At 49.3% G+C, this 27,986-nt stretch overlaps 1 protein-coding gene across 10 annotated transcripts; it reads right to left on the bottom strand.

Annotated features, from left to right (window-relative positions):
* Window positions 1–85: 85 nt before the first annotated feature.
* On the bottom strand, window positions 86–25,638 carry Foxj2 (forkhead box J2). Of its 10 annotated transcripts, none has more exons than XM_021224720.2 (13): window positions 24,617–25,638; window positions 24,056–24,240; window positions 22,496–22,585; window positions 17,207–17,553; window positions 14,185–14,259; window positions 12,494–12,562; window positions 12,202–12,342; window positions 11,493–11,682; window positions 6,797–7,219; window positions 5,793–5,894; window positions 4,474–4,683; window positions 3,801–3,899; window positions 86–2,591 (listed from the first exon to the last, which is right to left on the bottom strand). In XM_021224720.2, the coding sequence occupies exons 4-13, from the start codon at window positions 17,537–17,539 to the stop codon at window positions 2,503–2,505; spliced, it is 1,731 nt and encodes a 576-aa protein (XP_021080379.1). In that variant the 5' UTR covers window positions 17,540–17,553; window positions 22,496–22,585; window positions 24,056–24,240; window positions 24,617–25,638; the 3' UTR covers window positions 86–2,502. The 10 variants fall into 10 exon arrangements, with proteins under 10 accessions (XP_021080379.1, XP_040593383.1, XP_040593384.1 ...); XM_040737449.1 differs by lacking the exon at window positions 22,496–22,585 and adding an exon at window positions 20,311–20,448; XM_040737450.1 differs by having other exon boundaries at window positions 24,056–24,130.
* Between the last annotated feature and the right edge of the window lie 2,348 nt (window positions 25,639–27,986).

Genomic DNA, 27,986 nt, shown 5'->3' with positions numbered 1-27,986 from the left:
GCAGGAGCAGAGTGCTTTCACCGTTCTCCTCTCCCACCCCAGCAAAAAGAAGTCAGAGAGAAGTACGAATAAGAGGAAAACTGGAAACATTCTTTTTTTTTTATTAAGAAAGCATGCAAAAAAAATCAAGTTGTGAGCTTATACACCCTCTTCCCAGCCTGCACCAATGCAAAGCATTATGGGTGGTATAAAGAACTCACCAAACCAGAAACACGGGAGTTGAGGAGAGGAAGCCTAGGATAGGTGGATCAATACCAAATGATCTCTCCTTTTGTCCTCCTCCTCTGCTTTTTCCCTTATTTCCTGACAGGCAGTGACTCCTACAATTTTGCACACATCACCCAAGACAACAACAATGACAAAACTTCATGTCCAGCAACACTGGACCAACAAAATAAAGTAGTTTTCTCTCCACTTCATGGAGGGGATGGGAAACTGAGGCCCAACAGGAATCAAGTTTGTCCCGTGCCATTCTGCAATCCTGATCCTGGTGGAGGAGGGCTGGAACATCAGGGGGAGGCCTAAGGCGGCTCTGGCTGCCCACCAGGGCTGGCTCTTCATGAGACTCTGGGTCTCAGGACGTGGAGGAGCCGGGGCATTCAGGAGTCTGACTCAGTCTACCCTTCCCAACCTTGTACAGATCTGACCAGGGGAGGTGTTGAGAAAAGCGGAGCGGTGCTCTGCAAAGACAAGGTGTGGAGGAGAACCAAAGGGAAGCTGTGTAGAACACACCTGGAGGGAAGGAACGAGGGGATGCTAACTGGGTACCAGGCAAAGGCTTGTGCCACCCTCTAGAGAAACTCTCCTCTCCCCAGTGGGAAATATTGCATCATACTTCAACCCCACCAAGTGCTCCCCAGTACAATCTCCCATTGTGTTGGAGGGCACTGGCTTTTTTTCTTATATTCCCCCTTCTTTTTTTCCTTACAAAGGCTTCAAAAGAAATAAAGTGCTCTTTAGTGAACTGCCCTATCTTATGCGTCTTCACTTAGCCTCACTGGACTTCAACTATCTCATACTTGAACCCCCTTCTGAAAAAAGGAAAGGGGTTGGTAGTGGGGAAATCAGAGTGGGAAGTCCAATATCTTGGAAATCATGGATAAATAAGAGAAAATAACCAAAAGTCAGAAACCACAAAGAGATTGGCCTTGCCTAAACTACGTATTTTGTCCATTTCAGAAAAATGGAAGTAAACTTGGTCTTCCCTCTCAAAAGCCAAATTCAACAGACACATTCACAGGAACCCTGCAGCAGTAAGCCCCGGTTGCTTATGGTTAATAGAGATTACTCGGCCCTATGCCCAGGAGTGCCCCTTGCCCTCTCTGAATCATCTCTGTATTGATTTCCCGCTTACAATTTCAGTGCCTGTTAGAAGCAAAGGCTTCAGCCACTGATCCAGATCTCAAGAGATGCACTCCCAGTGTGGCGAAACCAACGACTCAGCCCTACCTGTGTCTGCGCCAATTCCCTTCTCCTCCCCTCCCCCCTTCCTGTCAGCGATACTAGGGATGAGTCAGCTGTGAAGGTGGGAAAGGGGTTTCCACAGCATGTCCAGGACACGAAGAAAGCCAGAGTGAGGATGGCTTCCTTGTGCTGTTTGAGGATCCCAGAAAATGGGAAAAGAGAGCAAGACGGGAGGACGATTTGGACAAACAGCTATAGGAAGACAAAAGAACATTTGCTGAAGGGGAAAAAAGAAGATGGAAGATAATTTACATATGCAGTCATAGCCACAGTAATTCTCAGAAAGAATTATTTTTCCAAAACCAAATACTTGAAATTCAAAGCGTTTCCAAGAGGCTGAACCTATGATGAACAGTGGTCCTCATGCCACCCTGAGAGCATCAGCCTATCTTCATGCTAACTCAGATCCACCACTTCTCCACGGCTTTGTACTCAACTCAGCTGTCCAAGCCCACCCTAGACAGGGAGCAGGGGGCCGCCAGAAGAGTAAAGACTGGGTGCATAAAGGAAGAGTTCGGAGGACACGATTAGCACCATTGAGTAAAACCTGCAGAGTCATGGCTGCCAAGCAGTGTCTTAGACCCCCCTCTGCCTGCTGAGGCCTCTCCAGGCCAGCCTGAAACAGACAGGAACAGAACACGATTTAGAGCTGAAAGGGGGAGTAGCATTGAGTTTCTCAGAGAGAAAGGTGAACTAGAATTTGAAACTTTTCTCTACAGCTATCATGGTCTCATCTTGCAGCTGGAAGATTTCAAATAGGGAAGAGGAGGGCATAGCCCATGGTGAGGGGCAGTAGACTGGGCAGTATATAACCAATAATAACAATAATATAATTAGAATAATAATAAAAGAACTAGGAAGAAAAGAGAACGAGGAAGGAAGGGATTATCTTCGGCAGCATCTTGCGGTGACTTCTCTGACAGAGAACATTAAGAAGCTATATATCTATATACAGGTTTGGGGAGGATGGGCAGGGACTGCTCCTCCCCCATGGCGAGATTCACCACCAGGCCTCGGGCTGATGTCCACTCTGATTCTTTAAGTGATCAAGTCCCAGTCGAAGTCATCAGCGATCTCCTCACTGGCACCAGGAGGGGGGACAGGTGGCCGAGGAACCATGTGGTGTGCTGTCGAGAAGAAAGACAGACCATAAAGGAAGCTGGATGAGAAGTCAGTCCATCAGTCTAGCTGGGGAGTGTTCTGCCCCAGTGACACCGTGAAGGACAGAGAAGAGCCAGACTCATTAGCCTACAGTTCTTTCCGATAGACTCTTAATTCAGTGACATCTCAGGAAACACACCAAAGCACACGCCATAAACTGTATTTTTGAAGACTGCCTAACTGACAAAATCACTTACGAAGGTGGCATCAAATGAAACAGCACAAAGTTGCATGGACAAAAAAAAACAGACATCACCCTAGAAACTGCTCACGATCACATAAGATGTCAACAGTGAATTCCTAAAACGCATCTAAACATGAGGGTCTGTTCATGTGGTTCACGGTCTCCCTGTACTCTGCCCACCCCACCATCAAAGACAGTTCAATCCCAAGCTGAGGAAGCAACTCAGTGTACAGTACTTGTCCAGCATTTAAGAAACCCTAAATTTAACCCCAACACTGCAAAAAACAAATACAAAAAAAACATAGTTTAACTCAGATCCCTGATACTAATGGTCAGGTGATAGGACAGACATGGGTAAAATTTTATATAAAATATTCACTTCAAGCCAGGTGCTGGCGCACGCCTTTAATCCCAGCACTTGGGAGGCAGAGGCAGGGGGATCTCTGTGAGTTCGAGGCCAGTCTGGTCTACAGATGAGCTCCAGGACAGGCTCCAAAGCTACACAGAGAAAACCTGTCTTGAAAAGCAAAACAAATGCATATATATACAAGGTAATTTTAAAGCAATCCCAACTTAGTGGTGTAGCTCAGAAGTAAACTCTTGTCTAGTATGTGTGGGGTCCTGGCTCCACTCCCAGCCCTATAAAAACAAAGCAAATATAATTAAATAAAACTGCCTTTCTTAGTCCCAACAGATGCCCCTCCCCATCCTAGCAGATGCAGACAGAAGGGCAGAGAGAGAATTTTGAACCAAAGCAAACAACACTGAGAAGCCGGGGCGTTGGTATCACACGCCTCTAATCCCAGCACTCAGGAGGCAGAGGCAGGTGGATCTCTGTGAGTGCAAAGCCACCCTGGTCTCCAGAGTGAGTTCCAGGACAGCCTCCAAAGCAATACAGAGAAACCCTGTCTCAAAAAACAAAAAATCAAACCAAAACAACACTGAGAGAGGAGTGTCCTTGTCTGTAAACAACACCCTCTGCAGCTCTTACCTGGGCGACTGTATCCTGCTGTGTCTTGGGTGGAAATTGGGTACATGGGTGCTGTGCCAGGGTAGAGATGGGAAGCTTGTGGATGGCCATAAGAGTTCACTACCAAAGCAAAACAAGAGTTACTTGACTAGGGGATTGTTGTAGTCAACAAGGCAGAAAGAGGAAACACGTCCCCTTGCCCCATCAGTCTCTGCCTCTCTTCCTGCCTTGATTTATAGAATCTGCAAGCAGGGAGCATTCTGCAGAAGCTTCCAGTCCTCAGTTCTTAGGGTAAGAAAGGATCGATCTTAGAACTGTGAAATATCAAAGATCTGGAAATAACCAGAAACATGATCATCAAATCTGTTTTCACTGGCTTGACCCTGCTGTGCGAGTCAGGTGAAGACTATAACTAGGACAATTTGGAATAAGGGCTTTCTTTAACCAATTCCCTCCCTTTTTAAAAACTAATTTTGACCTCCCAGACCAAGGGATGAAAAGGAAGCAAGTCTGCTGCTCCTGCGGTTCTGCTGTCTGGTCCTGCAGGACTCCACTCATTCAACAGCTGCTGGGTCAACAAACCAGTCCCGGGACTCGGCCTGGCCACTGCCTATAAACTTGGTTCCTCGTGTCTCTTTTCCCTTCGCCCTTCGTTTCCTTCGCAGTCCGCTTCTTTGGCGACTTTGTGCAGTACCTTGGTTCATGGATGGCTCCGGTTTGCCACTGGTGAGAGCACAGGAGTCAGGGATGCGGGCAGGGGCAGGTGGTCGGTGGGAGCCCCCTTGCGGGGGCAGGTGACCAGTCTGGGTGAGGAAGTGGTTGAGGGAGTCACACAGGTTGGCAATGTGATGCTGGTCAAGGGTCCAGTTCTTCTGCTCGGCCTGCCGCAGACTCTCCATCAGCTCTGCAAACGAGAACACCAGCCGTGCCAGCCCCGAGGAGCTACCAAAGCCCCCACCGCACCGAGCCTGGTGCAAGGTGTCCTCTCATCTTGTACCACCAACATTGTGCACTAAAAATTATGACTCATCTTTCTTTTTTGTGTATATAAGTATACATTGAAATGTGATATGACAGTAAATACCATTAAATGTGCCAGTTTTTAATTAGAATTTTTTTCTCTAGGACTGCTTACATTAACCCTATTCTGTTCTCACAATTTTAGAGTAAAAAAACTAGGCTGGATGTTGGTGGTGTACACCTTTAATCCCAGCGCTTGATAGGCAGAGGCAGGTGACATCTGTGAATTGGAGGCCAGCCTGGTCTACAGAGAGAGTTCCAGGAGAGCTTCCAAAGCTACAGAGAAACCCTGTCTCAAAAGTTAAAAAAAAAAAAAAACAGGAATAGGCCTATGCATTTCACTCTAGCTAAGGATATTTCTGACTAAATTTGAAACTGCTTTGCGTTTTTCTTAAAGGGGAATCCCCAAATGACCACCCCAAGGCCGAGAGTTACATCATTTTACAGTTCTACCTTTCAGCTTTCCATTCTATTTGTTCCTTAATTTTCATATCATTGGTGAATAAAAATATTCCAAGTGGGGTTGGAGAGATGGCTCAGTAGTTAGGAGCACTGACTACTTTTTCAGAGGGCCCAGGTTCAATTCCCAGCACCCACATGGCAGCAAAAAACTGTAACTCCAAGATCTGACTCTCTCACACAAGTAAACATGCAGGCACAACATCAATGTACATAAAATAAGAATAAATAAATTATTTTAAAAATATTCAAAGTGACTTAATGAATTCAGTGTCATCTCTCTGTCAGGAAGCAAAATTACAAGATGATGGTCCAGAGTCTCTGAGTTCCCAGTAGCCTTTGCTCTTCCTGAGACACAAGATAACCAGCATAAAGCACTAAGGTACTTGAACAATGGCAAAGTTTTGAAGCATCTTGAAAATGCTCATATCTTTCTGGTACAACATACAGAGGTAAGGACATTCTCAGCCCCACGCCCACTTGGGTCTTAGTCCATCCCTCTCTCTACTCCGAAGTGGTCCTTAAGGTACTCACCCGAGAACTGGGACTGCTCAATGCTGGACCAGTTGAGCCGGTTCACCATCTTGAAGCTCTCCTTTAAGGAGTCAATACTGGAGCACCAGTCTGGAGGAAAGGCTAGACAGACAGGGGGTGATGAGACAGGGTACAAGACAGCAGTCCCTCACAGCTACCCACCCGCAAACAGCGGCATTACCAAGCCAGCTGTGGACACGCCCTCACTGGAGACTCAGGGATGGGACAGCTGTGGACACGCCCTCACTGGAGATTCAGGGATAGGACAGCTGTGGACACGCCCTCACTGGAGATTCAGGGATGGGACAGCTGTGGACACGCCCTCACTGGAGATTCAGGGATGGGACAGCTGTGGACACGCCCTCACTGGAGATTCAGGGATGGGACAGCTGTGGACACGCCCTCACTGGAGACTCAGGGATGGGACAGCTGTGGACACGCCCTCACTGGAGACTCAGGGATGGAACAGCTGTGGACACGCCCTCACTGGAGATTCAGGGATGGAACAGCTGTGGACACGCCCTCACTGGAGACTCAGGGATGGGACAGCTGTGGACACACCCTCACTGGAGATTCAGGGATAGGACAGCTGTGGACACGCCCTCACTGGAGACTCAGGGATAGGACAGCTGTGGACACGCCCTCACTGGAGATTCAGGGATGGGACAGCTGCATTATCAAGACAGCTGTGGACACGCCCTCACTGGAGACTCAGGGATAGGACAGCTGTGGGCACGCCCTCACTGGAGACTCAGGGATAGTCGACTGGCCTGTTCTTTTAGCACCACCAGTTCATAGGCAAATATGCAAAGCAAGGCTAATTCATCTATGAATATGAACAGGAAACAGTGAAGTCCCCAACCTCAATGCTCCGTCGTACAGGGCTTTATGTCCAACTCCCATGGGCTGAGGTGAGGGAAGAGGGTGACTGACTGAACCTAAAAGACCAGCTGCCAGCCTCCTCACCCCTGGCTCCTCCCTGCTGGAGGACGCAGTTCACTCACCCTCCTCCCAGCTCTCTCTGTCCCCTCCGTGCTCACCAAAGCCAGTGCTGGTGATGGGCGCCTGGCTCTGTGCTTGCTGCTGAGGTGGCTGCTGGGCAGGGTGGGTGTGGGGGTGGTGCTGATGAGGGTGGTAGCCCCCGTGCTGCAGTGGCGGAGGATGCATGGCCATCACAGTGGAGGGGCCGTAGCCTTCGGCCCCCGCCTGCTTTCCCCCTGGTGCAGTACAACCGTCGGGGCTGGGGGTGTGCAATGGAGGGGCAGCCCCTACAGCTGAGGGGCCCTGCGTGGGTGCCTGCGGCTGCTGTGGCTGTGACTGTTGGGGCGGCGGCTGCGGCTGCTGCGGCTGCTGCGGAGGTGGTGGCTGCTGGTACATGTAGTAGTTGTTAGAAGGCGGCATGTCTCCCAGGAGAGAGGAAAACCCTGCTGGGGGGTGGGGGAGGAAGAAGGAGGTAAGTGATTCGAGCTGCACAGTTTCACTAAATGACGTCTTCTCAGGATGAGAGAGCTTGGGCAGAAGAGTTAAAGGACAAGAGCATGTCCTGTGACCACAAGGACCCTGTGTCCCTCCTAGCAGATAACAGACCGGAAAAGCAGTTAAGTTAGGGGAAAGCTTTGACCCAGTGGTGACCAAGAAATGTTAATAAAAACTCTTAAAAACCTCACTGGTGACCTTTCACGCTACTTTTAGGGGATTTAGATATAGGTCTGGAATCAGTTTCAAAGGAAGTCACATAGAGGGTAAAATTTAAAAATTAAATTATAACTAAGAAAGTTATTAAGCAAGCATGGTTTGCTCCACCAATCGTCTCTACAACCGTCTACTCTTCTGCCTTCTTGTATACTACCAGGAAATGCAGTTTGGGTGGGAGCAGCATATGGACTGATTAACTTCCCAAGCCAACTGGCAAGGAAGAGCTAACTTGGAGGAGTGTTGGCCTGCAGCTCCAAGGTCGAAAGCAGTTTAGGATAGCTATGACTACAACCAATACAAAACCATAAACTCTCAACCACTATCTCCAAATCACGAGGTTTCTTAAAACATTGAGGTATTTTTCTTAAGTTTTGCTTTCTGGCTGGGCAGTGGTGGCGCACGCCTTTAATCCCAGCACTTGGGAGGCAGAGAGTTCGAGACCAGCCTGGTCTACAGAGACCTTGCTAAGAAAAGAGAAGGGAGAGAAGGGAACAGGGAAGGAAGATGGCAGAGGAGGCTTGAGAAGAAGAAGGAGCAGAGAGGAAAGGAAGAGGAGACACTCGTGACCGGTCAGCAGGTTCTGAAAGGGACTCAAGCAACGCTCACGTTTTTCTCTCTGCTGGGATGAAAGACCGCAGACGGAAGAGTTCACGTGACTGAGGCCCCTGTGCCCCTCATCCTGTCTAGCCACGCTGCCTACAAAGGACTTCCAAGGGATGAGAAGGCCTGACACCTCACTGGAATTCTCAGTCCCACCAATACGTCTAACGTTTTTAAGAATGTATGAACTGGGCTGCAAAGAGTTCAGGTGGCTTATGCTTGCTCTGCACTTGTGAGAAGCAGTGTTCGGTTCCCCAGCACCTATGTAAATGCTGGGTGAGTGTACAGACACCTGTAGTCCCAGTACTCAGGGTGCAGAGAGAGTGGGGTTCAAAGAAAGGTGACTAACTAGACTTACCTAATGGACAAGTCCTGGGTTCAGTACATAAGGTGGAAAATAGCTGATATTGACCTCAGACTTTCACACATTTACACATTCAGACAGACAGACACACCGACAGACAGACATTCAAATGCAAACAGACATACATGCAAAAATTTACACATATCTTTCTTTTAACTCATTTCGGGTTTCTGTCATTACTATGACCTGAGAAGCTCAGTTTTTATATGAGGTTAGGTACTCCACCCAATTGCTTCCTCCAGGCCACCAGTTCTAGAACCCTGACTTTTCTCCAGCCCCACATTTCGGAGTCTTTTGTTTGTTTTTGTTTTTTGTTTTGGTGTTTTGAGACAGGGTTTCTCTGTGGCTTTGGAGGCTGTCCTGGAATTAGCTCTTGTAGACCAGGCTGGTCTCAAACTCACAGAGATCCGCCTGCCACTCCCTCCTGAGTGCTGGGACTAAAGGCGTACGCCGCCACCACCCAGCTCAGAGTCTTTATAAGTGACATGAAAATTAGTTTAAGGAGGTGAAATCTTTGGGCTAGAGGGTGACTTTCTCTCATTATTGAGACAGAAAATGGGGCGGGTAAGCCAGAGGCAACGCCATTCTCTCGGGACTCCCATTCTTCCTCTGTGTGAGCATCCCCTAATGCACACAAGCTAAGTACATCTGGAAAGAAGAACATCAGCCGGGCGTTGGTGGCGCACGCCTTTAGTCCCAGCACTCGGGAGGCAGAGGCAGGCGGATCTCTGTGAATTCGAGGCCAGCCTGGTCTACAGAGCGAGTTCCAGGACAGCCTCCAAAGCTACACAGAGAAACCCTGTCTCGAAAAACCAAAAAAAAAAAAAAAAAAAAAAAAAAAGAAAGAAAGAACATCAATGGAGAAAATTCCTCCATCAGATTGGGCATGCAGGCATATCTGTGGGTCATTTTTTTGATTGATGATTGAAGTGGGAGGGCCCTGACCACTGGTCCTCCTGACCACTGGGTCATGTCATCCTTGGACAGGTGGCTAAGAAGCAGGCTGAAGCTGGGCATGGTGGCACACACCTTTAATCCTAGCACTCAAGAGGTGAAGGCAGGCAGATCTCTTTGAGTTCCAGGCCAGCCTGATCTACATAGTAAGTTCTAAGACAGCCAGGGCTACTTAAAGAAACCCTGTCCCAAGAAGAAAAAGAAAGAAAACCATGGGGAGTAGTCAGTAAGAAGCATTCCCCCGTGGCCTCTGCTTTAGTTCCTGCCTGCTCTCCTCTCGAGGTATCTATTCTTCAGTCGTGGTCTTTACCACAGCAACAGAGAGCAAACCAGAACACTGTACAAATATAATCACTGCAGGGCGCCAAGCCACACCATCTCTCAGGAGGCCACCCAACAAGGACTTTAACTGGTTCTCACTCAATTGTGGAAATTTGCAAATGGGTAAGATATCAGCTGCTGTTGAAGAAGTAGCATGTGTTAATTGTGTTGGGAACAGTAATAGCGTGGTGGAAAACTAACGGCGAGGCACTCATCAATTAGTGATGCATATTGAAACTGAATTTATAGGGAAAGATACGATGTCCAGGAAATCCACACAACTATTTCCACTTTGAAACAAATGGCAAATAAAATAAGCTTAACAAAATAAAGTTAAGTGATGGAAACCATGGGTTTGTTATTTATCCACTCTACTTTGGTATCTGTTCGAAATATTTTACAAATAAAAAACACACTAGCTTTAATCTCAGCACTCAGAAGGCAAAGGCAGGAGGATCTCCTTGAGTTCAAGGCCAGGCTGGTCTACAGAGTGAGGTTCAGGGGAGTTAACCTACATAGTGAGACCCTATCTCAAAGGAAGTAATAATAATAATAATAATAATAATAAAGCACTAGGACTTGGTGGTGAGGTTCAGTGAGCAGCCTCAGTCGTAGCTCAGTGCTTGCTGATTGTACTGAACCCTGGCTCCCTCCCTAGCACAAAAACCAGGTGGAAGGGAACACACATGAAATCCCAGCACGCAAGTGAAAGAAGAAGGATCAGAAGTTCAAAGCCATCCTTGGCTATGTCTCAAGCTCAAGGCCAGCCTGGAGTATCTGCCATTCTGTCTCAATCTAACTTACTAACTAAAAAAGTAAGCTACTTATAATAAAGCATAGGGATTCTTGGGGTGAGGGTGCTACTACTGTCCCCTAGTGGTCATACTCTGAATGATTTGTTCACAGCCCAGAAGTAGAGGGTGTGGCAGGCACAGTGGTAGAGCCCTCACCTAATACACACAAGACCCTGGGTCAGTCCCCAGTACTGGAGCAGGGGGAAACCACTGCCTTTGGATGATCTTCCAATTCATTTTCGGGAGATAATAACCTAGTGGGCCCCCGAATCAGCTGTCTGACACCGAAGACTTTAGCCCTTATGTTTCCTCTGACCAGTGACCAGTTTCATATATTAAAACAAGAAGCCGGGCGGTGGTGGCGCATGCCTTTGATCCCAGCACTCGGGAGGTAGAGGCAGGTGGATCTCTGTGAGTTCCAGGACAGGTTCCGAAGAAGCTACAGAGAAACCCTGTCTCGATAAACCAAAAGAGAAAGAAAGAGAGAGAGGGAAGGAGGGAGGAAAGGAGGAAGGAAGGAGGGAGGGAATTGGGGCTGGAAAGATGGCATATTCAGATAAACGCACTTGCCACCAAGCCCAACTCAAGTTTGATCTGTGGGACCTATATGGTAGAAGAGAACTGACTCCCACAAGTTGTCTTCTGACCACATGTGTGCCATGGCATGTGCAGTGCACACATGAACACACACACACACATGTGCACACACACACACAAAATGTAATTTCAAAAAAACCAAAAAGGCAGGAAACCTCAAGAGAAGAGAATGTTACCATTATTTGACAGTATAAGGAGCCTTTAATCCCACAACTCAGGAGGCAAAGGCAGGAAGATCTCTGTGAGTTTGAGGCCAGCCTGGTCTACATAGGCAGTTCCAGACCAGCCAGGGCTACATAGAGAGACCTTGTGTCCAAGACAAAAAGGAAAAACTGTAAGGACACCACAGGGCCAATGTCGTCGCTGCAGACTCACCGTGCTGTGAGGAGGAGGACCTCTCCAGCATGGACTTGTAGAGGTTGCGGAAGGACCAGCTTAGGTCCTGGAAGTTGATCTCTGAGTAGGAGAATTTGAAGTCATGGTTGGTGTTGTAGAGGGGAGGGGCACCCTCTGTGCTTTCTCGGCCTGGAGGCCCTGCTGCTCCACCATCCACAGACCCTGGGCCCTACAAAAACAGGTAAGGACGGTGACCTAAGCCCCTTCCGGAGCAGTACAACCCTCCAAAGGCCACCAGGCTCTCAGGCCTATCCTTGTCACCCTCTCCAGCTGACCAATGACACAGCATCACCTGCTCTTCCTGTTCTGGTTGGCTCATGCCCAGTCCGGCCTCGTTACTGTCACTACCCTTTCCTTCTCTATGACCCTTCCCTGGGTCTCCTTGTCTCTCTATCCAGGCTGTGCTTTCCTTCTCTATGACCCTTCCCTGGGTCCTCCTTGTCTCTCTATCCAGGCTGTGCTTTCCTTCTCTATGACCCTTCCCTGGGTCTCCATGTCTCTCTATCCAGGCTGTGCTTTCCTTCTCTATGACCCTTCCCTGGGTCCTCCTTGTCTCTCTGTCCAGGCTGGACTTTCCTGGCCCTTGTTCTTCTCCACAGGTCCTTAACATGTTCCCGTGGACAGGGCAGTATCCGAACCTACTCAGCCATCCATCAATTGCCCTGTGCCCATAGCTCCTGCCTCCTACCTGGCTGTAGCTGGCCATGGAGGACGGGCTCTGCAGTGACATCTGAGGGTTCCCCTCATGAGGCAACGAGGTTTCTCCACTCCCTGGGACACCTCCCCTGGGGCTTTTGCTGGCCTCCTGTTCTGGAGAGTCTTGGGATAGCTGAGAATTATGAAAGAAGAAAAGGCTATATGCAGGGGTGAAACACCCATAGAGGCGCAAGCTTTTGTCTCCCCTTTGCTGGTGTTAACCCACATTCACCATAGAATGACTCAAGTCCAAGAAAGGGGTGCCCCAAATGGAGAGAACTTACATCATCATCTGGAGGGTGTCTTCTCTTCCGGGAAATGTCAGGGCAGGTGTCAATTGTCCAGTAAGAGCCCTGGAAGGAGAATCAACCCCACCGAGAGGAAAAGCATTACCTATAGAGGTTCCTGTTGGAAACAAGTACTCAGGAAGAGTTTCTTATAGCCGTCATGCTGGAAATGGGCGGGGCAGGGGAATGTAACCGGGCAGTAAATGCTTGCCTAGCATGGGCAACGCCTCATATTGGATTCCCCAGTACAGAACAGAAGACAGGAAGGAGGAAGTGAGATGGAGCAAGAGAGGAGAAAAAGGCAAAGGAGGGAGAAGAACGAAAAGAAGCAGGGCTGGACATCCAGACAGAGCCTGGAGGGAGCCAGAACTAGTGAGGAACGAATCTGTCACTAAGCAGTCCTTATGACCTGAGGAACACGTCCAGTGGACTTCAGCATCTGTCAAATGGAGAGAATCCCCCCTCTCACCCCCACCCCACACCACCACTTCCTCCCTTTGGAAGGGAAATCTGAAGATTTGCATAGAAAAACTTCCAAGTTGGGCAGTGGTAACACACGCCTTTAATCCCAGTGGCTCAGGAGGCAGAGGCAGGCGGATCTTTGTGAGTTCAAGGCTAGCCTGGTCTACAGAGTGAGTGCCAGAACAGCCAGGGCTACACAGAGAAACCCTGTCACTGGAAATAAAAATTTTTTAAAAGCCTCCAAAAGGTTAGTAAGCAAGCTGGGTATGTTGGCACACACCTGTCATTCCAGCACTCAGGAGGGACTGAGGCAGGAGGATGCCAAGTTTAAGGCCAGCCTAGGCTGCACAGTAAGACCTTGCCATTAAAAAAAAAAAGTGACTATGCCAGCATTTTACATGTAGGAACAAGTGCCACTCAAAAGAAAGGGGTCTCACCAACCTGGATACAGAGTGAGACTATCTCAAAAAACTAAAAGCATAGCCGGGCGTTGGTGGCGCACGCCTTTAATCCCAGCACTCGGGAGGCAGAGACAGGCGGATCACTGTGAGTTCGAGACCAGCCTGGTCTACCGAGTGAGTTCCAGGACAGGCTCCAAAACAACACAGAGAAACCCTGTCTCGAAAAACCAAAAAAAAAAAAAAAAAACTAAAAGCATAATGGTACATACCTTTGTTATCTGTTTGTTTTTTGTTTTTTAAGACAGAGTCTCTCTATAAGATCCTGGCTGTCTTGGAACTCTCTATGTAGACTAGACTGAACTGTACTCACAGACATCCACCTGTCTCTACATCCTGAGGGCTGAGATTAACAGTATGCAACATCATGCCCATCTTAGTACATGCCTTTAACCCCAACCACTATGAGTTGAGAGCTAGCCAGGCCTACATAGTAAGACTCTGCCTCAAAACACAGGAAGAAAGAGAAGAAGAAGAAAGGAATGAGTGAGGAGGGGAGGAAGGGAGGGAGGAAAAGGGAGGAGAGCCTCAAAATCAGCTGTCATAAACATCCTTATTAAAAACAAGATGATTTCCTTGTCTTTCTTCGTCACTGTCCCAGTGAGGAGCCAGAAGCTTGGCAACCACGTTCTTTTTTCCTTCCAGGAAACAGCGATGCTCTTAAAATTAGTATGGTTCCCTCTTCTAGGTAGTTAGGACAGCCACAGGACTCTGAGTGTCAACGACTTCCCTCTCCTTCCCTCTCCCTCTGATTCCCCAGCCTCTCACCTTCCCAGGGTCATCCCGAGGTCTGGGCACCTTCCGGAAGCACTTGTTAAGAGAAAGGTTGTGTCGGATGGAATTCTGGGGAAGCAAAGAAGCAAGTTAGGTCTGAGCATTGAGCAAACCACAGTATTTTCCAAAGCAACCGGAAGACCTTACAATAACGCTCCAGGGCACACTCAACACCTCTTCACTGTGTTGCTGGAGGGAGCACTGCACAGAAGGGGAGGATCACCAAAGCTAACTGGTGAGAGGTGATGGAGACCAGGTGCTCCTGGATGTTAATTTGTAGCTTTTCAGCCTTCCTACCAAATTGCCAACAGGCTATAAATGCCTCAAACCAGGAGCTGAGGTCAAGGCTAGTCTGGTGATAGCAAGTTCCAGGGTGGCCAGAGTTATATGGTAAGACCCTGTCTCAAAAAGGAACAGCAAAAATAGCCACACCTGTAAGCCCAGCACTCAGGAGACACAAGCGGTAGAGTGGTCACAAGTTGGAAGCCAGCCTGGTCTATAGTCACATGAGTTCTAGGGCAACCAGGACGGCATGAAAAGACCACCTCCCAAAAACTGAGCCTGAGCGCGCCTTTAATAAACCCAGCTCTCTGGAGGAAGAGGCAGGTGAATCCCTGTGAGTTTGAGACCACACTGGTTTACACAGTGAGTTCTAGTGAGGAAAACCAAAGCTACATGGTAAGCCATGGGAGGAGGGGTGCTGATCAGCTGACCAGATGGTGACTGGGGCAAAGTGCTCGCCCCACAGCCCTGGGGGACCTGACCCTGAAGCCCACATACAATGGGAGGGAGAGAATCAACTCTTAAAAAGTTGTCCTTTGACCTCCACACACACAAGCACAGCACGCACAACAACACACAATAATAATAATGGATTTTAATTAGGACTGGGAGATGGTCCAGTGAGCAAAGAGTGTGGCACCCAAGCAAGAGATCAAAGTTACCTAAATTCAAATCTCCAAATCCACATTAACTAGGTACAGCCAAACGAACCTGTCATCCCAGAGGTTTTAGGATTAGATGTGGGACATAAGAATCCCTGGAAGACGCCAGGCAGGTGGTGGCACACGCCTTTAGTCCCAGTGCTCCGGAGGGGAAGGCAGAGGCAGGCATATCTCTGAGTTCGAGGCCAGCCTGGTTTACAGAGTGAGTTCCAGGACAGTCAGGGCTACAGAGAAACCCAGTCTTGAAAACAAAGGCCAAAAAAAGAACCCCTGGAACACTAGTCAGTCTGGCAAAAGCAGTACATGATAGGAAGCCTGCCTGAAACCAGGGGGAAGATGCAGCCCATACCCCAGGCTGTCGTCTAACCCCCATAGCCACACATATTACACACATGTACTCACACTGGCACACACATCGTAAACACACACACCAACAAATAAACACCACAAATTCATATCTACCTCACTTCTCAATTCCCTGTGAAAATCAAAAGAGCAGCATTTTATGCTGTTTATATATAAAACAAGTCTAAAATCATGGGGAGATGGTTCATTGAGGAAGGCTCCCAAGTGTGAGGACTGATGGAAACCCAGAACTGACATAAAGCCAGGAGCAGGAGTGTGTTCTGTAATACCGGGGTTACACACTGGGAACACATTGTTGTCCTACAGCAGATAGGAGAGAGACAGTGCCCACAAGTTCACAGGCCCCGACCTGTTACACACATGTTAACAACAAAGTGACCCTGTCTCAGACAAGTTAAAAGGCAAGGACCAACACCCAAGGTTCTCTTCTGCCCTCCAGACGGACTGTGGCACACAATTGTGCCCTCACTAACATACAGAAACATGTACACACACACACCCACACATGCACACACACAGAGACTTCAAAAAAAAACCTCAGGAACGAAACAAAAGCACAGGTCAGCTTCATTTCCTTACTCAGAATGACCACATCTAGAGAAAAGGAAAAGCTGTAGTATGTACGTGTTGGTATTTTGAGAGCTGTAGCCTAGAGGGGACACATTTACCAAGGGAAGATTGAATGCTTCCGACAGCTTCAATTCTTTCATCAGCTGGCTTGTAAGTCAACTGGTGATTTACAGACTGAGAAAACCACATTTAATTCCCTCTCCTACCCAACAATTGGCAAATGAGTTGCTGCTCCAAATGATTACAAGCAATGGTGGTACATGCCTGTCAGCCCAATATCGGGAGGTCAAGACAGGAGGGTCAGTCGTTCAAGATCAGCTTCAGCGGCATCAGGAGTTCCAAGCCGGGCCAGCCCCGAGACACGTGAGACATTGTCACAAAATAAGTAAATCTTTGGGGGTTTTGTTGTTGTTGGGGTTCTTCCTCCTCCTCCTTCCTTTCCTCCTCCTCCATCTTTTTCTTTTTTGGTTGGGGGAGGGTCTCACTACATACCCCTGGCTGGACTGGAATTTGCTAGTAGACCAGGCTGGCCTTGAATTCAGATCCACCTACCTATGCTTCCAAAGTGGTGGGATTAAAGACATATGTGACTAAACCAGGCTAAAAAATATATAGTTTAATATCAACCGTCTTTCTCCTCGTCAAAGAGGATTTCCCTTATCTCTGTCTGAGGACCTCCTTGCATGCTTAATGAACCAGCTATTGGTAAAGGACCTGGTTATTCTTTTTTTCTTAGTATATACGATGCTTCAAAAGATGATGACAAGGAAGCTATAGAAATTTAATGAGTTTCCTACCAAAGTAGGAGTCATGCCTTGCCTTGTTCAATGACTTGAACGTAGCAGAGTGGCAGAAGGACATGAAATCAAAGACTGCCCATTCGGGGGAACTAGACAATAAGTAAGAGAGTGTGGTAGCCAACAGCATCCTGCTATCCCATAGCTATACTTAATGGCTTGGCATCACTAGTGTTTCCATGATCAAGTTTATGAAGTTGATTAATGTTAAAGAAAATAAAAGTAGGAGTAGACGATAAGAGACCTTGAGTTTATACATCCCTGAGACCAGTCAGAATGACCCAGACCAGGTTATAGAAAGAAACAAAGTAGAGAAGGTTGCTATAGAAACAGTCTCACCTTCCAACCAATGCCAGCATTCTTGTAATAAGGGAAGTTATCGCAGATCCAGCGATAAATTTCACTGAGGGTCATCTTCTTAGCTGGAGAAGAGTTGATGGCATAGGTGATGAGAGTGGCATAGCTGTATCGTGGCTTGCCATCTTGGTGGACTGCTGCCTCATCTTTGCTGAGGGTGGCATTAGGATCCGTGGGAGAGCCTGGGGAACACTTTCTGCTGCCCCCTGGAGGCCCAGCCTGAGAAGCACTCCCAAGCTTCTCAATAGTAGCTCGGAGAGTGAGCTGGGGCAGCCAATCTATGGAGGTGAGGCTGCTCTCGAGGTCAGAGGCCATCGTACTTCTGGGTTCTGCAGAGAAGAGGACAAAGCGGGGGGGGGAGCCTGAGTTTCCAGTTTACCAGGGCAAGAATGACTCTATGTCCAATGTATAAGGCAAGTAGTTTGTTCCCGTTTTAATTCCCACTGGAGAACCCTCTCCTGAGCTGACCCATGATCCCAAGTGCAAGTACCACCAGTCATCCACCAGATGATAGCGTGTTTCACACCCCACATTTTTTTTTTTGAGACAAGATTTCTTTGTGGCTTTGAAGGCTGTCCTGGAACTAGCTCTTGTAGACCAGGCTGACCTCGAACTCACAGAGATCCGTCTGCTTCTGCCTCCCGAGTGCTGGGATTAAAGACGTGTGCCACCAATGCCCGGCTCACACCCCGCATCTTAATAGAGAACGTAACCACAAGGCCTCTCCCCTCATGCAGGATCAGATATCATATCCCACAAAAACTGAACTCAATTCTCCTTATAGCCCCACAACACAATATCTTTAAACTCTATATAAGTTTTTAAAAAAATCAACCCCACTTAGGCAGCAGGTAAAATTAGCTGAAGTCTATTCTGCAATTACATGACACTGTATGTTTATATATAGCATCCACCAGCACATAACAATAGCACATACAGAGACAGTCAGCACACACAAGCATATACCAATGAAGCACACGTCAACACTCTCCACGGCGTTTCTTACTAAACAAGCAGCACGCAGCCTTTGGCCACACACATGGCTATTAGAAGGCAGATTAGCCATGTCCCAAGTGCAGGTTCTAACAGCTGAGGGGCACTGTCACCTCAACTGCTCCGGAGGGTGAGGCAACAGGATCACAAGTTCAAGGCCTGCCTGAGCTACACAGCGAGTCCATAGGCAGTCTAGGCAATTCAGAGGGAGCCTGTCTCAAAATAAAAAGTGAAAAGGAGAAGGGCAAGAGATAGCTCCGCAGTTTAGAGCACTTGTTGCTCTTGTAGAGAATTTGGGTTTCATTCACCACACTGACAATCATCTACAAACGCCCATCCCAGGGACCCAACACCCTCTTCTGGCCTCCTAGAGCATGAGACACACACACACACACACACACACACACACACACACACACACACACACGACACACATACATAGATGTATGCAAAACACTCATCCATAAAAAAGAAAAGAAATTAAAAAACAAAAGGGGGGCTGAAGGCGCATGCGGCTCGGTGTAGAGCACTTGTTTGAGACCCTGGGTTCTGTCTCCAACGCCACAATAAGTGAATACATAACCAAAGATGACAACCAGCAGCACCAAGATCTAAGACTGCCACGGGGATGGTGGCGCACACCTAGGGATCACAACATACGCACGGAGCCGGGCGTTGGTGGCGCACGCCTTTAATCCCAGCACTCGGGAGGCAGAGGCAGGCGGATCTCTGTGAGTTCAAGGCCAGCCTGGTCTACAGAGTGAGTTCCAGGACAGCCTCGAAAGCCACAGAGAAACCCTGTCTCGAAAAACCAAAAAAAAAAAAAAAAACCAAAAAACAACATACGCACGGCATACATTACCAAACAAAGTCACACAGCAGCAGCAGCTACTGAGTCCACAGCTACCCTCACACCTTGAAAGCTCCCCCTGGCAGGCTCCGCCCACAGACACCAGCATCAGGAAGGAGTCGTCAGCAGCAAGGCCCTCCCACCTCCCAGGCCTGCTGGGCTTCACCGAGCCGGGGAGACACCCAGCTGTGTGCACACCGGTAACAATCAGATAGCCTGGCTAAAAATAGCCTCCGTGGGGCTAAGAGCTGGCTCCCCTTCCCCGCCCTTCTCCTCCCTCCTTCCTTCCCAGCCAGGCACGCAGACTGGCTGCACCTCCATGCAAACTCCTAGAGCTACGATTCCGCCCACGCCTGATGTTTGCCGGCGCTGCCGCCAACCAAACCGCCTAGGCTCTCCACCGCCAGGGAGGTGTAGCTAGTGACATGTTGCTGGAGGAAGGTGAAGAATGGGGGACTAGTAGCTGTATTGCAGGGTCTAGAAAAGCTGACAGGAACCTCTACGTAGCCGTTTGGCACTTCCTTGGAGCTGAAGCCAGCGAGCCCCTAAGCACTTACTGTCTGACAGGCCTGTGCCTGCACGGCTGCCAGATTCCAGCTAGCATGTCTTGCTCAGTCACAGCAGGACGGAGCTCTGCACCAGCCAAGGCTACTCCTCAGAACTTATACGCTGGTGAGAACCCTGTTCTGCGGGGGGTGTCTCTCTCAATCCATAGCCGAAAGGGGCACCACCAGACCAGACACAGGTAAGCATGCACAGATTCACACACTTGGCAAGCCCAAACTCTGTCTCAAGCAGGACCCCTACCCTCTGTCTTAACCCCAACACACCACATACCTGTCCGACTCTCACTTTTTTCAGCCTAAACTGTAGTTTCACCACAGATACTTGCCCTTTCCCCTACAGGTCAGAATTCCCATTCTCTCCCCTCCTGACCAGGTCCCACCCTTGCAATCAGCCTGACCCAGTGTTCCCAACCAGCAACACAACTAGTCCACAGGGCTAAAGAGAACATCCGTGCCTCGGGGGTCTAGGCAGCAAGAGATCTAACTGCACCCCAAGAGTTGTTTGAGCAGAGAAAAACAACGGGGTCATGTTTGTAACTTGTACCAAGAAAGCTTTTCCGTTCAGCCTTAGCCTCTGACCAGCGCCAACCCTCCCATCCTAAAGTCACCACCTCTCCCCAGACCTTGGGAACTTGGGAAACAATAGGAGCATGTCATCACTCCAGGAAGCCACACACCTTGTAGCCTTTTGCTGTGTCAAAACATCCCAGCCTCTGGACTACAGCAGGGAGCTCGGGCAGTGTCTGTTCACAGCTGGGTTCTCACGACCAACAGTGGAAGGCCAGTTAGCAAATTCACAAGGACCAAGTTCATCCCTAGAAAGATAGCACCTTGTTCCCTAGTCAGCCCCTGCCCTTCTCAACCAGGGTGTGTGTGTGTGTGTGTGTGTGTGTATTGAGTCTGTTGTCCACAATGGTCTCAAAGTCCTGGATTCAAGCAATCCTCCTGCAACAGCTTCCCTGGGTCTAAATAACCTGGGAAATCTCATCTATAGAGCCAGAAATTTTCAGTTATTTCCTCTGAAATTCTCTCAATGGCAACCTGGAGCACGAGGGTGGATTCAAAGTATGTAGAGGCTTACACAGCCCATTTAACACATGCCTGCCTTCCAGGGAAACACTCCCTGCCTCTTTCCAGGGACCCTGCGGCCTTCTCTCCCTTTCCCACAGAGTGGAACCCTGAGGTTAGACACCTTTCTCCACTACCCTCCCTCCGAATGCAAACTTCAGCTCTCAGGATACACTCCAGCATAAACTCCAGAGAGCTCACAGGGCCTGGTCTTCCCTGATCTGTCTCCCAGCACCCTGCTCTTCAGCCTGGCCCATACTTCCTTACTCCCTACTTCCCCATCCGCAAAGGGCAGTGAGACTGAGCTTCCTCTGTCCCATTCCCAACCCCAACACTGACTCACTAAGTGCCCCTAGCCATCCCTCACTGCCTGATGAAGTCTTAATGCCTCAGTTTCCCCCTCCAGTAAAAGAAATGAAGTCATAGCTCCAACCAGGGCTTCATCCCTGGAGGGACAGGAATGAAGCTAATGGGCTTGTAGCTGCCACACATTCCACACTCCCCAAAATAATGGCACAAGGCTAATGTCCAGGGATATTATTAGAAAAGCAAACAAGAGGTGGTTCCATCTCTCAGGCCGGCCAGCCTCATTACCCAGACCTCTCTCCAGGTGGGCCTCGTGCCACCGGGCTTAGGCAGAACCTGAGTCAGGCCACATTCTTCTCGGCATGCTGGAAGACTGAAAGGAAATACACACCGAATCTGGGAAAGGCAGCCAAAGGGCAGACTCCATCGCATCCACGGGACAGCTAGAGACTACAGAGCTGGGGAAGGCAGAAACAAAGGCTCGCAGAAAGTCTTCCTGGGCAATGAATGGCCTGAGGTGCAGGCCGTAGCAGCCACAAGGAGCTGCACTGTTTACTGCCCATCTCACCCAAAGAGCTGGCAACTGTCCTCCATGTGGGACCCAAGTCAGGCATCCAGGAAGGATGACTTCCTGAGCTGTACATAATGCCAAAGCTAACAGCGTAGTGGTGGAGTGTATCTCATGATCAACCGTGCTGCCTGGGTTTCAAGTCCAGCTCTGATAGACAAGTCATTTAGCTTGTCTGTATCTTAATTTCTAGCTCTGTAAAATAAAAGAAAAATTCTAAAAAGTTAGATATAGTGACTCAGGCTTGTACATCTAACATTCTGGAAGGGCTGAAGCAGGAGGATTGCCATGAGTTTGAGGCAGCCTAAGCTGCATAGTAAGCTCATGGCCAGTCACCAATACAAAGTGCGACTCTCTCTCTCTCTCTCTCTCTCTCTCTCTCTCTCTCTCTCTCTCTCTCTCTCTCTCTCTCTCTCTCTCTCTCTCTCACACACACACACACACACACACACACACACACACACCTAAAAAGTTTTTTTTTAAAATCTTTTTACACTGATGTCCTGGAACTCACTCTGTCGACCAGGATGTCCTCAAACTGAGAGATCTGCCTGCCTCTGCCTCCAGTGCTGGAATTAATGTGTGTTGCCACCACAGCCAAGGTTAAAATTATTTTAAATAAAGATTAACTATTCCTACAAGAGTTGCTGTGAAGATTATCTACTATTTCTTAATATGCCTAAGGCACTTAGTAAGTGAACCTTTGTTTTTGAATGAAGAAAAATAAAGAGTATTAGGAGGCTATATGTATGGCTCAGAGTACTTAACATGCATGTGCAGCCCAAAGGTCAGCACCAAACACTGAGGTGTTTAATGAAAAGAGGACAAGATGGGTTGGAGAGATGGCTCAACAGTTAAGAACAGTGGCTGCTTTTCCAGAAAGCCTGAGTTCAATCCCCAGCACCAACATGGTGACTCACATCTATCTGTAACTGTAGCCTCATGGGATGATTCTTTTCTCTGGTGTGCATACATGCGGAGGAAGTACTTCTATACATAAAATGCATAGCCTTTAAGACAAAGAAAAGAGAATGTCAAAAATGATAGCATATCGTAGCGGCAGCGTTAGAAACATCAAAGGTGCAATGGTCGCGCAGGTGCAACAGTCTAAAGCAAGTCTGCAGGCTGTCAGGACGTCTGCATTTCAAACATCTCCTTTGGGTTTGTAGCAACCCAGTACTGATTAACGAAAGATCGAGAAACCTCCAAGGATGAAGGGGTGGAGGAAATATCATCACCTGTCTTTCAAGGGGATTTAGATGCAGTTATAAGATACAGTCCAGGAAACAGAACACTCCAAATCATAGTTAATCCGACCAGCCCCACACTGATTCCTGTCTCAACAGATCCAGTTGAATGAGTGGTCTGCCTGGAGCAGCTATGGGACAGTTCACACAGAGCCATCTAGAAGTTGCACTCCAGCATCTGGCAAAGTGCTGTGTAAGAAACCCTGCTATACCAGAAACATCTCTTTTTTAAAAGTGGGAGAGGCGATTCTAGACACGGAAGTAAAGGATCCTCATCTTTTTTGAGACTGGAGGTATCCATGATGAAACAGGCCCAGCCTGCAAAAGGGCTGCCCTGCTGCCAGATATGACTGCCAGGAGGGGGCCGCGAGAATTCCCACTAGTGGCAGAGGGGGACCGCTAAATTTCCCTGTCAACTGGTCATCTGCACCTTCACCTCTTCTAGGTCCTTGCCGAGGGCGACCTGCTTCTACATGCCTGCCAGAAATGACCCTAAGGGATCAGAGAGCACACTCTGGAAACACAGGTGCACCCTTCTCCACGTACATGATCAAAACACAGACACCAAGCCGCCTTCATCTCCATTGAGAGCATGTGTACATCATTCTCCAGCACAGCCATCGAACCCGTAGACTACAGCCCCGTTTCACACACCACCACTACAGAAACCCCCAGGATGGAGGGGACCCAAAGAGACTCGGGCAATCTGCTCACGGCCCCTCTAGGGAAACAGACACTGAAAACCCAAGGGGAAGAAGCCCCATACAGAACATGAGGCATGGTCCAATGACGAGACCAGAAAGCAGGCCCGCAAGTAGTGACCTCTTGTGAAAACTCAGAGCTCCGCTACAGATACAGCCCAGGCTCAACCAGGAAATTTTCTTGGTGCCTTTTGTCCTGCTTTTTCTAAAAATTCTAGATTTTGATGGTTCCCCAAGGTTAGGATGAAAATTTTCACCACAAGGTTCCTGGGACCCAGAACTAAGTAAGAGAACAGGAAGAGCAATGTTAAGACCAGTAGATGTTCTGGAAGAAAACGCTAAAAAGGATTCTGCAGAGGTCAGACCTCCCCGGTGGCCAGATCATGCAGGCCAGGTGTGCAGGGGCTAGGAAACCCTGTCTGCATCCGAGACACAATCTCATTTTTCTGGGAACTGTCAGCCAAGGTCAGGACCCGTATCTGGGAAGATTTCAGCTCACTAGTGTACACTACCCTAGTCAGTTTTTTCTCACCTCAGGGCATGTGGATTCACGTTTCCCTTTGGATGGCAGATATCCAGCCTGAAGCAGGGATGTCAGAAGGGCCTCCTGGTATCCAAGACAGAGAGAGTGGGTGGGGACAGATTGACAGTCAGGCGAGCAGTCACTGTACTAGACTGGAAGACCTCTGCTGGCCGTTAATCTGCCTTAGGGAAACCCTGGAAAGACACAAGGTGCCCCCATCACTTTCCGGAAGGTCCACTCGCCAGAGGACACCACCAAAGGATGGAGCTCGCTGTGGGATTCTGGCTGTGCTGTGTCCTGCATTACTAACAGTAACCATGCCGTCCTGAAAACGCACCTGTTGTCTCTTCTCTAAGGACTGCAAATGACCCATCCCTTTGGTCTCTAAAAAGCCCAGTTCTCAGTCTCTGCAGCAACATGTGGCTTCCAATGCAGAAAGAAGCGCCATCAGAAGACATTTCCCAGGGGACTCTACCTTCCACAGGAATGAACCCCAAGATCCACCATTTCAGCTCCCCATACCTACTGGTGCCTAAAGACCACAGAGAGGAAATGCACAAAAGCACTAACCTGCCTCCGAGGTTCCCCCAGTCACCGGAGGAAACCACCTGCTACAGAAGTTTGAGGTTGCAGGGATTCCCCTCTTCACAGGCAGGTGACAGGTCTCATCCTCTGAGATTCTTGCAGTGCCCGGCGGAGCCTCCCTAACCGGAGCGGGGAACTGAGTCCCCCGAGGGAGGAAGAGGAGCCGGAGGAGGAGGAGGGGGAGAGGGAGGACCTACCTGGGGCAGGTGGCACACCCCCCACACCCTGCCTGCTACCCTAGGGAGGAGGGGAGGAGCCTCCCCCAACCAGGAGTTGTCTCCTCCCCTTTGGGGGAATCCCCCTCCCCCCAAACTGGATCTTTCGGGGGTTGAGGGCTCTTTCCGTCTGCTGGAGATCTGAACGGAGGGGCTCTGCCCGGGTCCACTGCTTGGGCGCACGAAGTTGAGGGGCGAAGTCTTCCACTCTCCAGCAAACTGGAACCGACTGCGGCGGGTTCCCTGGAGGGTCCTGGCTTGTGCGTGTCAGGACGCCTCTCCGCGGTGAGTGCTGGGTGGGATGTGGGATGCCTACTCCACAGACATGGCTCCCTTTCTCTGCCTCCAAAGTCCCGAACTGTCTGGAGTGCGCTGAGGAGTGGGGGCGGTCTCACTCCGGGTCCTTCAGGTCCCACGACCCTTCCCGACTTCTGGGGGTCTCCTCCAGAGCCAGCGTGGGAGGGACAGCGCGCGCCCTGCGGCGATCTCCTCTGGCTGTCCCGGGAATGCGGAGGGTCCTCCCTCCCACGGGAGAGGGAGCAGGTCCCGGCGCCCGGTGCCCCGAGGGTGGGGTCCACGCACTCCCGCTCCCGCCCGGCCGGCCTGGGCAGCAGGGTCCCGGAGGCCGCGGTCCCGGTTCCCGTCACCCGCTGCCGGGCGGCAGCGCCTCCCCAATCGCGTGCCCCGTCCGCCGCGCTTCCCCGCGCGTGGGGCTCCCCGCGCTGCCACCACCGAGGCTCTGGCCGGTCGGGGTTCCCGGGAGCCGGCAGGCGGACGGAGCGCGTCGGGGCTCGGCTCGGGCTCGGCTCGGCTCCGCTGCAGGCCCCGGCTCCTCCCCGGCCTCGGCGCGGCGCTCCGCGCCCCTCCCCCTCCCGCCGCCGCGGCCACCGCCTCCTGGCGCGGGTTAAGGAGGAGCGCGGATCCCCGCAGCCCGCGGGTCGCCGGCCCTCGGCTCCTGGGCACTGGAGCCCAGTGTCCACGCTAATGGCCACGCAGACCTGGCATTGTGCTGTGGTCTCCTCCTATACGAGCATTCCCAGTTTTCTTAGAAACGTATCTGATGGCTTCTCTCTTTCTCTTCCAGACAGCTTATAAAGGGTTATGGAGACTGGCATGAAGTTAAAGTTTACTCTTATCCTGGAGGTCAGTGACTGCTTCTTGGATCAGTGGATGTATAAAAGGATAGATGAGCTTGTTATAGAGCAGTAAGCATCGGAGATGGTGTCTTGTGTTAGTTCCGGCTCCGTAAACTTGTGCAAGGCCCTTGTTTCTGGAGTCACAATCACCGAAGAGGGGATTTGGATATTCTGGCCTGCCTACTAATATGGATGTCGCAGTCACCAAAGGAAACTTGTGTGGAGATGCTCTTTAACGCCGCACAGTATACCAGGGGTGCGAAGTATGAGTATCAATTTCTCATGACAGGCCTTATAAAATATCATTTTTGACCTTTGTGCTGAAATCAAGTGACATTTCTTTTTTTTTTTTTTTTTTTTTTTTTTTTTTGGTTTTTTCGAGACAGGGTTTCTCTGTGGCTTTGGAGGCTGTCCTGGAACTCGCTTGGTAGTCCAGGCTGGTCTCGAACTCACAGAGATCCGCCTGCCTCTGCCTCCCGAGTGCTGGGATTAAAGGTGTGCGCCACCAACGCCCGGCTCAAGTGACATTTCTATAAAACAGTTTATTCTGAGTGCCACATGAGGGATAGAATGTTCTCTCAGCATATCCCTCTACTTGGTACAGATTAATCTCCATCCCCGGGCAGGAAATACCCCCAGGGTAGCCTGTCTGCATTCTGCCCCTCCAGTCAGTGCTATTCCGGTACAAACTCTTACACATTCCACCCTCTGACTTACTTTTCTCCAACTGTGTTCTTACATAAAATGATTAGGCAAAAAAATGTTCATTTGACACTCGAATTTCTCAAAAAAATTAGTTTGATAACTACCTTTAGGTAGTAATGCCATTTGTCTTCTGGCTAAGTATATGCTACTGTAATTAAGTTCTATGTACATACAATTACATGTATGTGTAGGCATTAGCCTTTGCACTTTCCATGTGTTATCACATTTGATTCTTCTAGCAATTCCATAATATAATAACAGCACTGTTATTGTGCCTTGTAGGCTGTAACTATGGCTTAAAGATGTTGTCTGTGTCCGAGTTCACATAATGCACACCATGACATAATTAGTAGTACTATTTTAAGTCGGGTGTTAAACCCAGATGCCTCAGAACCTCTAGTATATCATTGACTTGAACTGTGAAAACATAAGCCATTCTCAAATTGCCAGGAGTGAAGTCCAAGAAGCCGTTTCCCTCCCTACACTTCCAACTTCCAGTTTAAAGATGCAGTTACTTCAGGATGGGGCACTCCCTGTGATCACAGGGGAGGCTCTGGAATTCAAGGCCAACGAGACTACCTTATGAGACCCTGTCTTCAAAAAAGGAAAGAGGCCACAGTTACAGCTCAGTTGCTAGAGTGCTTACCTTTCGAGCATGAGGCCCTGGCCTCCATTCCTAGCATCGCAGAAGCACAAACTCTATATGATAATAAGTACCTACAGTCCCAACACTGGGGAGGAAAGACCAGGAAGATCAGGAGTCCAACCTATACTACTAATCAGTTGGAGGAAGGGAAGGTTGTTGCAAGACAGGTCTCAGGTAGTCGGGGCTGGCCTTAAACTCACTATGTAGCAAGGGATGACTTTAAACTTCTGATCCTGGCTGGGCGATGGTGGGGACAAGCCTTTAATCCCAACACTTGGGAGGCAGGGGCAGGTGGATCTCTGTGAGTTCAACACCACCCTGGTCTATGGAGTGAGTTCCAGGACAACCAGGACTGCATAGAGAAACCCTGTCTCAAAAACAAAACAAAAATCTTTAGGCTTCTGGTCCTGGACTCGAGAGCCTGCTCAGCAGTTAAGAACACCTGCTGCTCTTCCAGAGGACCCAGGTTCGATTCCCAGCACCTGCATAGAAGCTCACAACCACCTGTAACACCAGTCCTAGGGGAACTGATACCCTCTTCTGACCTCCATAATTACAAGGCACACATGTGGTGCATATACATACATGTAGACAAAGCAGTCATACACATAAAAACAACAATAAAATAAATAAATCAAAAAGGTTTAAACTTC

The sequence above is a fragment of the Mesocricetus auratus genome, unplaced genomic scaffold, assembly GCF_017639785.1.
Source record: "Mesocricetus auratus isolate SY011 unplaced genomic scaffold, BCM_Maur_2.0 Super-Scaffold_100676, whole genome shotgun sequence".
NCBI classification, from domain to species: Eukaryota; Metazoa; Chordata; class Mammalia; order Rodentia; family Cricetidae; genus Mesocricetus; species Mesocricetus auratus.
The sequence above is the reverse complement of the archived record's forward strand: the minus strand, read 5'-3'. Positions and strand labels throughout refer to the sequence as shown.

Bases quoted from the DNA above. Each gene is read 5' to 3' on its own strand.
- Foxj2 (XM_021224720.2), bottom strand. From the start codon at position 17,539: ATGGCCTCTGACCTCGAGAGCAGCCTCACCTCCATAGATTGGCTGCCC. The intron at 12,563-14,184 runs GTGAGAGGCTGG...TTCTCCTTCCAG, and splicing joins CTCGGGATGACCCTGGGAAG to GGCTCTTACTGGACAATTGA. The intron at 4,684-5,792 runs GTGAGTACCTTA...TCTCGTTTGCAG, and splicing joins TGAGCAGTCCCAGTTCTCGG to AGCTGATGGAGAGTCTGCGG.